We start from the raw sequence: 10000 nt of genomic DNA, 5'->3' as shown, positions 1-10000 counted from the left end.
CGCGCTGGTGGAGAAGATTTCCAAAATGCAGAAGGAACATAACGAACAGTTCTACAAGCGGCAGATGGAGCTGGTGGAAAATGAGTTCGAGGCGTTCCGTGAGAAGGAACGGGAGCATATGCTACAGCTGAAGCTCGACCTGGGCCTACTCAATGGCAAGTACCTGCAACGGATAGCGAAAATTGCGGGCGGAGAACTATCCAACGAACCGGAGGACGCACCGATTAATTCGAGCAAACGGCGCAAGGTCAGCAACACCGGGACGTCAAAACGAAAGTGATCGGTGCAGCGGCACCGGTACAGAGCAGAACACTAGAGAACACGAACTGTAGACAGGAGACTATCGAGGAAGATATGAGAGATATATAGGTTCATATTTTAAGTTTAAACTAAATTTGTAGCTGACCGATTGCAGCAATAATGTACGTGTAAAAAACGAAAAGGCAACAGAATAAAAGTGTTCAAAAGTGGGTGAACTGGGATTACTTTGATCACATCTAAGCCACCGCAGTGCTCAAGGTCAAAGCAACGTAACTCGCCGTCGTTTGATTTAAATTTTACTATCAGTTTTGTTACCACTTTCTGATAAAAAAGGAAACAAATCAATTCATTAAACAATCGCCATTTATTACATTCCCGATTTTCATTTCGCCTCATTCACCCACCTTCTTCCCTTTGCTCTAAGTCTGTCAAAGCGCTTGCTCTTCCGCAATCAACTGGCTACACTCTATCTCTCCTGCCGATCTTTTTTTTTGTTCTGTGTATCCTTTTGTATTCGGTTTTCTTCTGGGGGGGGGGAGGGGGGGGGGGGCATGTCAAATATGCACCTAACCACTGCCACCATATCCTTTCATCACCATGTCAGTGATTCTGTGGTACAGATGACAGTGATTAGGGGAGAGCGTTTACATTCATAATTTTCTGTTTTGCTATTTTGCCGTTTGTATGAGTAGTTACATTTTTCCGTTCTCCTGTTTCCATTTGAATATGTTAATGTTTTTTTTTAAGATTTCATTCCCCACCTCCTTTACACTAATCATTTCTTCACAGACGCAAGCGCCATATCTCTGTCTCTCTCTGTCTCCCTCTCTCTTTCCAGCACAGCACTTAAACATTTGTTTACCTCCGTTTTTGCTAATCATCGCTCATCTCTATTTTCTCACGCACTTTCCGTTTTAGTGTGATTAGTTTTTAACTTTCTTCATTCTTTTTTAAGTCTAGATAAAACGAAGGTGCAGCTGTGTTCTCAATCTTTTATCTTCTTTTCGCCCTCCCCTGTTTCTCTCTCCCTACGGCGTGCGTTAACCATTCGGCGGACACAATTTTATAGAGAAGAACAAGAAGAATGGGAGGGAGACGAAGGAAATTAAGAATGCTCAGGTAGGTTAATATGTATATGTACACAAGAAGTAAATGGCAAAACACACACAATCTTCCGCCTAGGCCTACTGCACAACAAAACTACACTGCGCCTAGCGCACAACACCGTCCTCCTGTTCCAAGAAAGATGGGTTGGCACCTCTTCGCTAGCGCTAGCTGATGATGGTTTTGCTTATCGTCTGGATGGCTGGCTACTACACCTAGGAATGCCTTTTGATCCATTTCTTGCCTTTCCGTTCTTCGTTTTTTCTCCCTTATCTCTTCTAGGAGGGCCTAAAAGTCCTCTAGTGTAGTTAAAAAAAAAACATAATAATGTCAAAAATAAATAATGGTTATTATTTAAATTGTTTTCTAAATGACTAACTTAGCGAAGACGAGGGACAACTAATTATCCCACCCTCAAAACACTATTATAGCGCGCGCACACCGAAACCTGGTTGGCGGCACATGAGAGGGCGGTTGAAGCACCCTCTATCAAGCGCATTTCAGAATTTGCCAGTCTCGCGATTGGGAGGCGAAGTGGTAGTTGGAGAGTGGCTGCTGCACATGGTGCGGGGTGTGGCGAAAAGCGAACTGCTCGTTCTCACGTTTCTCGTTTCCCTTTGCCATCATACCATTACTGCCTAGTAGGCTGCTACCCACAACATACTACACCTAAACCTACTTCTTCCACTTTATATGTTGGATGATGATATGGGATTACCCAAGTCTATATATATATTTATGTGTAGATATATATAGATGTGTGTCTGTTACCTATAGGCGCATTTTATCCTTATTTTTACGGGCGGTGCGCTCGATCGCCCTACTAGTGTTCTAATCCGTTGAACTCTACTCTCTCTCTCTCTTTATCTCTCGCTCTCTTCAGGTTTGTTAAAGTTTCTTCTATGCTCTCTTGTTGCATGCTTCTATCTTTCTATTTTATACAACTCTTGTGTTTCATTTTTATCCTCAATCTGCTGTTTTGAGAGACGACCATTTGAAAGTGACCAAATAGTGTGTATGTGTGGTTCTGTAATCGCCAAAACATCCCTTTTAGCTGGATTGTCGGTGTCCTGGTGTTGCAAAAATACGGATTGAATGAGTGTGCTCCAACATCTGTGAAAAACGCTTCCATGAAAGGAACATTCTGTTTATGTCACCGTTTACGGTCAGCAAATGCCGATCATTTCCCACAATTTTTATAAATGATCGTCATTCTTTTGAGCGTAACACAATCTAACGACCGTAACGTAAGCCCAACACATCAATTATTTTCATTCACTCTCATATTTCCCGTCTCCCGTCTAACGACACCTAATGCTGATTACACGCATTTGACAATATCACCATGGCTTCCAGACTGGAGGTGTTAGTCACAACAATGGGAATCTAGATATCTCGTCTTAATATCAGTGTCACTATTTTTTGGGCCTAAACTAATGTGTTCAGACCACCGTCCGTTAGCACACCTACTCTATTTATATCCGTCATTTGCCGGTTTTCGGTCAAATCTGTTGATCGTCCGAATCGTGCTGTTGCAGATGATGGTCCTTGCTGGAGAGATTTAGCGAACCGGTGCTACTGTCGGAGAATCCTCCCGATGCGGCTGCTGCCGCCGCTGCAGCAGCGGCTGCCTTCGCTTCGGCAGCCATTCGTGCTGCTGCTGCCGCCGCCTGACGTCCGGCACTGGATCGCAGTTCACGCTTCCGCTCCGGTACGCCCACTGACTCGAGGTCTTCTCCACTGCGAGGCCTTTTGCTACGAGTCGTTCGTCGAGCACTACCACCGCCTGATCCGGAAGATCCTGCCAGTGCGGCTGCTGATGTTAGCGAAGACCCTCCGCCGCCACCGTTTGATTCACACTCACTCGAGTTGGCTGCATCCACACTGGAGCGAGTGGATTTGCGTGTCTGTCCATGCCCGGACAGATCGTTGCGACTCTCCGACTCCGATCGATTCGCCTCATCCTCTCCCTGCAATGACGACTGCTGGGGGTTGTGGCGTCGCGACGTTCTGCGTCTTTCCTCGGCACCGGCAGCACCACCACCTCCTTCGTGATCCGATTCACCTATTCCGCTTGCACCACCTTCCTTGTCCAGCGAATGCTCACGACGTCTTGCTTCTTCATGATACGAATCGTGATGTGTGGATCCGCCAACGGCAGAATGGGTAGCGGCTACAGCTGCTGCTTCTCGTTGCGATTCCTCTCCGCCCACCAAGGGAGACACATCTTCGCTGGTTCGCTTCGATGCAACGCGGCTCAAATCAACCTCCTGATGGTGGTGATGATGTGGTGGCTGGTGGTGCAATTCGACTGAACCCCTACCTGAAGATGCCTCTTCCTCGTGCTCGCTTTCACCGCGACGACGTTTCGACGATTCACGATTCCGTAGCAATGCCGATTCGGATGGATCTTCCGGGTTAGGGTTGGATGCAGGCATCTGTTGATGATTGTAGGCAGGATCGGCGCTGCCAAGCTGCTGTTGTTGTTGTTGCTGCTGCTGCTGCTGTTGCTGCAACTGTTGTTGCTGTTGTTGCTGCTGTTGCTGCTGTTGCTGCTGTTGCTGCTGTTGCTGCTGTTGCTGCAACTGTTGCTCGTGCTTCTTCTGCTCGACCGCTGCGATACGTTGCTGTTCGATCAATCGCTGCGCTTCTTGTGCTTCGTGCACCTTTTTCAGGTGCTCCTGTTGCAGCAATTTCTGCTTCTGTTTCAGCAACATGATCTGCTTCTGCGGATCGTCCTCCTCGCTGAGCACACCACCACCAGACTTCGACAATTTCGAAGGTGCAATCAGATCTTCCAGATCCATCTCCTGACCACCAGACCTTTCCTGAGAGGTCGCGGATTCCGATGCACCTGCTACACCACTGCTACCGCTGCCACTTTCGTTATTACGTAAACTGCCACCGCGGCCTGAACCTCCACTGGTCTCGCTCGACAACGGAGCGCCAATCGAACAGCTGGCGGTTAGGTTCTGTGCTCCGAGGGCAGCTAATGAGAGGGAAGCACCCAGCATACTAGTGCTGTTGCTAGAGCTACCAGCTGCTCCGGGATTGGTTAACGAAACGGATAATCCAGCCGCTGCGGCACGACTCAAATCGGCCGCCACACTATCCACTGATGAGCGGAGACTTCGCTCGGAGCGTTCCATTCGATCGGCGGCAGCTGCCATTGCCGAAGCGGCTGCCAACGCCCGCTGTTCCTCACGATCTCGTCGCTCTATTCTATCTAACCGATCCCGTTCGTGTCGCTCGTGACGTTCGTTTCGTTCCCGCTCTCGCTCTCGTTCGCGTTCACGCTGATGTTCACGCTCTCGCTCCCTCAGCTCTCGTTCCAAATTACTGCTCGAAGATGATGAACTGGACAGGGCCGGACTCTTCGAGCTAAGATTGAGAGATGCTGAGCTACCACCTGCTCCTCCCGGCAGAGGCGACGGTGCCAAGGAGATGGTGGTCTGCGAGGGAAGCGACGCTGCGATGCTGGCTGCAGCTACAGGTGTTAGAGTCACCTTGTCGAGTCCAAGCAATGATTCTGCTGCTGTCGCGGTACTACTGGAAGAACGGCCTGTACGAGGTGATTTCATCTCCTCTGACGTGGCACCACCCCCTAGCAGTAACGTCTTAGGATCTAGCTTCGACAGATGATGTTGCAGCTGGGCGGCTTCCTGTCGTGCTCGTTTCGATTCCGATGGTGACGGTGTTGAGGACGTCGATGACGAGGTTGGAATAAGAGAGATCGCCGGTCCAACCCCTAGGCTTCGGGCAAGCAGCTCAATCGGATTCTTGCTCAGCTGCTCAAACGCATCCTTCAGATCCTGATCTCGAGCCTTCTTTGCGGCGGAGGGTGACGATGAGCGCCCACTGCCGCTAGAACCAGCGCCCGAACCAGTCGCGGATAGGGCGTGTGCTGCCATTCCGGCAAACAGTGCTTGGCTGAACTCGGGCGGTATCGGCAAAGGTAGATCCTTGCCGGACATGGCTGCCATTGCTGCAGCGGCTGCCGCTGCTTGAGCCTGTTGTTGCTGGGAACTGCTACTACCACCGCTTCCTCCTCCCTTCGACGACGAGTGCGATGACGACGATGAAGAAGCGGAGGGCATTTTGCCCGTCGCAAACGCCTGCATGGCGGCTAGGTCGGCCGGAAAACCACCGGCGGTAAGTGTTTCGAGTATTTTACGTCGTTCTCGTTCTAGCTTCTCTAGTGCCTGCTTGTTGGCCTGCTGAGCAGCACTTTCACGAGCACGTTGTTTCTCTGCAGCACTTGATCCTCCTCGACCACTGCCGGAACCACCTGATGATGCACTACCACTACCACCTTGGGAAGCGGCGGCAGCGGCAGCTGCAGCAGCGGCCGCAGAGATGTCAAGGCCGGCCGAACGAGTCAGTGATTCAATCAGGTGCGTATCGTGTGGAAGCAGTAGCTGTAGCTGGGCCGCTTCACGAGCTGCCTGTTGATGAGCAGCGGCTGCCGCAGCGGCGGCCTGTTGTTGGCTCAAACCCGACGATGCTCCACGCCCGCCTTTTCCACCAGGAGAACCGGCAGATTGAGACGATCCCGAACCCATGCCACCGCGTGAGTTTTGCTTTCCGGATTGCGATTGGCGTGAGGTCGTCGTTGACGATGATGTACCGGTAGTGGTCCCACTCGTACCCAATCCGCCGGCACCAGGCAAACCGTACGGATTAAGACCGCCGAGTCCAAGCGGCGTGTACAGTAGGCTCGGATTCGGAAAGAAGAACGGAAACTGGCTGTTGGCCGCGGCAGCTGCAGCTGCAGCCGCAGCTGCTGCTTGCTGTTGCTGCGAAGAACTTCCACCTTTCGAACTGGAACCACCGCTCTGCCCTCCAGCACCAGACGATGACGTTCCTGCACCATCATTAACGGCAGCCGAGGCCGATTTACGTGATTTACCTCCACCACCTCCGCCGGCACCACCCTTCGTTGGGGTACTGGAAGAGGAAGCAGCCGCAGCCGCCGCTCCGAGGGCTGCTGCTGTTGGATCCAATCCGGCAGCCGCCATCATAGCAGCTAAGCTCTGCGCATCCATACCGGCGGCCGCCGATAATCCACCAAGTCCGGCCAGATTCGAGAAGAGATTCATGTTGTTGAGATTACCCAAGCCACCGAGTCCTGCCAACCCGGGCATACCGCCGAACGGCATCAGCAGTGGATTATTCTTCGGATCGAAACTTCCCAGCCCCGGTATACTCGAGAGTAGATTCGCATTCAACCCGGCCAGCCCTGGGAACTGCATGCTGGCAGCAGCAGCCGCCGCCGCGGCAGCAGCGGCAGCATTGCTCTGTTGTGAGTGTTTCTTCGATGATGAAGAGGTAGAGCTGGATGATGATTGCTGCTGCTGGCTACCAGACGTCGACCCAGAGCCGCCGCCACCACTTCCCGACCCACTGCTGCCGTACTGATTCGCTGAATTCTGCTGCGATCGCATTTGCTTGGCCGAAGACGAACTACTCTGGCTTCCTCCATCGGCACCGCCTCCCTTTGACATCCCAACGGATGATGATGGTCCGCCGGGAAGGGTGATCGATTCGGCCCACTTCGGATCGATCTCGTATGCCGGGTTGTCAGCCAGCCACTGTGTTAGACGCTTTAGTTGCGGGGCCTTATTGCCAGTCAGTCGTTTACCATTGATCTTGTTGATAACGGCAACATACTCATCACCGGTTAGATTCTTCCAGTTGAATGCCATAGCATTGCTTTCAGCTTGTTGTTGTTGCTGCTGCTGTTGTTGCTGTTGTTGTTGATGATGATGTTGATGCTGTTGTTGTTGCTGTTGCTGTTGCTGCTGCTGCTGCTGCTGTTGTTGTAACATGCTGTTGGCACTAGCGGATCCCCGAGTAGATCGAGAACCCGAACCACCAGTGCCGGATCCGCCTCCCTGAGAAGACTGACCCGACGAGCCACCGCGAGACCGGGAACGCGATAGATAATCCATACCTAATGCCTGCTCCGTCAGCGCTGCTGTCTGCTCCGCAAGCCACTTGTTCACCTTCGCATCGTGGGCACTACTGTACTGACCAAGCTTAGAGCTCAGTTCGGCCGCCTGCTTCATTTCGGCAAACATTGCCTCGTACGCCTTACGCTGTGGTGAGTTGGCGGGCATCGATTGGATGAGTTTCTGCTGTTGCTTCAGGAACTGTTGCTGTTCAACCTGTGCCGCCTGCGCAAACAGTGCATTCAAGCTGTCCTTCGACGATAGGCCCGACATGCCCTGAAGTGTTGCTTGCATACTTGCTGCCGCCATGGCGGCATTGTTGCTGTTCGCACTGCTGTTTCCTACGCCGCCCCCTCCGGATGAGTTACTTCCTCCTTGATTCTTGCCCGGATTACCAGGAACACTCGTCACTGTGATGGTAAACGGTTTCTGCTGTGGTTGCTGGCTTACGGACGTTGGTGCACTAGCCGGTGTTACGGATACGGACGGCGGAATCTGAGGTTTTTTCATGGAGCTTCCCGAGAAACTGCCACCGGGCGGTGTCGGATCACCAAAGATCGTCTTGTGCTCCTTTGCAGCCGATAGTCCGAGCACGATCTCATCTAGCTTGCGGCGCTTCTTTTCTTTACCCAATGGTGGCTCTTCAATCGGAACGCTAACGTTGTTCTTTTTCATCAACTTCGAGAGCATGTCGTTTAGTTTGCCCTTACCAGCAGCCGCTGCAGCAGCAACTGCAGCTGACGGGGACTGCATCATGCCTCCCGGCCCAGATGCACTGGTAATGCTTATACCACTCGGCAGATGCTGTTGATGGTGCGACTGGTGGCTGTTAGAGGATTTCTTATTCTTTCCGATTGAAAAGTCTTGCACCTCGCTCAGATCCATTGGACCGCCCGCAGCAGCTGCAGCCGCAGCAGCCGCCGCTGCCGCAACACTGCTGTTCTTGATCATCTCCGCAATATTCACCTTGGGCAGGCTGTAGCTAAAGAGGCAGAAAGTAAAGGAAGAATATGAATACCACATGAACGCGTTATAACGGATCTTCAGAGATCAAATGTTTGATCTGGACCTACCTGGATGATAGATCAATCGGAGTAAGCGTGCTCGAGGTACCAGGAATCAGTGTCGGTTTCGGGTACGACATCTGATTCCTTGCTCCATGTTGATGAGCTGGTGGTGGTTGTAAAGCGTTCGCATTCGTACCGCTTCCACTGCCACTGCCACCACCTCGGGCACTACTGCGTACCTCCTGTACATCATCGTCATTCCACTGAAGACCTCCAGCACCACCGGCACTGTTTTGCGCCGAAGAGGAATGCGATACTTGCGATTTGCTCAGTGTAGGTACTGTAGAGAAAGAAAAATAAATACATTAATGTCAATCCTCTCTCGTTTATTCGTCGCTATATAATCAATGTGGCAATTGCTTGTAAAGGTTCGTTAATGGCAGGTGTTTCATTGACAACGATGCTCGAAAGAATCATCACGAACCAATGCAATGGTACATAAAAAAAATCATCAAGTATATAACGATTAGAAGGTTGTAGTAGTTTACCTGGACTTTGGGTATTATTCAGCAGCGCATGCAGTTTTGCTCGCTCTGTTTCAACATCGATAGCAATGTGACGCTTGCGTTTCTTACTTGTTACCGGCATGTGCACACTACTGACTCCTGCCGCAGCAGCGGCTGCAGCTGCTGCGTGTGCGGCGACTGCCGCCGACATGCTTTGGTTGATCGATGACGATGAACCAGTCATGGCTGTCATCTGCGAACCACTACCAGTCGCTCCGCCACTCATCATCATGCCAGCACTCCCAACACCTGCTCCAGCTGCTCCAACGGACGATTGTTGTTGCATAGCCACCGCCTGACTGATCTGCTTCGCGTTCTGATGATCGGTAGTGATCGTGATCACGTCCGGTGTACTGGACGCTGACCGTCGCACATGATCATCGCTCACCGGAATTACCCGCTTGATCGTCTCATACAGCGGAATATCTAGATCGATACCCAAGCAACCGGTGTAGGCCGAATAGGATTTGCCCACGGGCCACTCGCCTTGCTCCACACAGAAGATTATATGGCCAACGCGGCGCTCTAGAGCGAAATCACGGAACCATTTCACGATCATTGACGTATCGATCATGCCGGCGAACTTGCTCATATCTGTTGTGTTGGATTGGAGAAAATGGACAAAGGCATTAGGTTATACTGAAATAATTGCCCTCTGTTTTATGCTTCAAACAACTTACTCTTCAAATCTTCCTTCGTTAGGCTGCTGTCGAGCTGCTTCAACTTCATCAAAGGCTGGAAAACCTCTAGATCGGGGAAGCGAGCCTTCAAATCGGCTGTCTGCTTCGAGCAACGATCCTCTTCGGCTAGCCCGGCACCAATTACAGGAGCCGATTTCCGCTTCTCTACTACCGTCGGCTTCCTTTCTTCTACAATTATGACGTCAGGTGAGGGTGACCGTTCCGGTGTCTTCTGTTGATTTTGTTCTTCAACGGTGGTGGCAGCATTGACTGCTGCTTCGATCGATGATTCAATCTTCTTCTCGCTGTCAGTTTTGGTAACCTCGGATATATTCTCTTCAACCACAATCGTTGGTTCAACGACAGTTACCTCTTCCTTCTTTTGTTTTTCGGGTGATTCTTGGATCATTTCCACCACATTCTCCGCATCC

At 51.3% G+C, this 10000-nt stretch overlaps 2 protein-coding genes across 8 annotated transcripts in view; one reads left to right on the top strand and one right to left on the bottom strand.

Annotated features, from left to right (window-relative positions):
* The window catches only part of LOC125949856 (uncharacterized), a 1403-nt gene extending 869 nt beyond the window's left edge, over positions 1–534 (top strand). For both annotated transcript variants that reach the window (XM_049677288.1, XM_049677287.1), the window contains exon 3: positions 1–534. This exon is cut by the window's left edge and continues 73 nt beyond it. In XM_049677288.1, coding sequence (XP_049533245.1) covers positions 1–280 — 280 coding nt within the window. In that variant the 3' untranslated portion in view covers positions 281–534.
* A 72-nt stretch (positions 535–606) lies between these two features.
* LOC125949808 (uncharacterized) overlaps positions 607–10000 on the bottom strand; it is a 55176-nt gene continuing 45782 nt past the window's right edge. For all 6 annotated transcript variants that reach the window (XM_049677177.1, XM_049677175.1, XM_049677174.1 and 3 more), the window contains 4 exons: positions 9570–10000; positions 8872–9483; positions 8390–8663; positions 607–8298 (listed from right to left, as the gene is read on the bottom strand). The exon at positions 9570–10000 is cut by the window's right edge and continues 2175 nt beyond it. In XM_049677177.1, coding sequence (XP_049533134.1) covers positions 2868–8298; positions 8390–8663; positions 8872–9483; positions 9570–10000 — 6748 coding nt within the window. In that variant the 3' untranslated portion in view covers positions 607–2867. The remainder of the gene's footprint in view (positions 8299–8389; positions 8664–8871; positions 9484–9569) is intronic.

Source organism: Anopheles darlingi, chromosome 2 (assembly GCF_943734745.1).
Source record: "Anopheles darlingi chromosome 2, idAnoDarlMG_H_01, whole genome shotgun sequence".
NCBI classification, from domain to species: Eukaryota; Metazoa; Arthropoda; class Insecta; order Diptera; family Culicidae; genus Anopheles; species Anopheles darlingi.
Note: the sequence above shows the minus strand (reverse complement) of the source record. Positions and strands in the feature narration are given on the sequence as shown.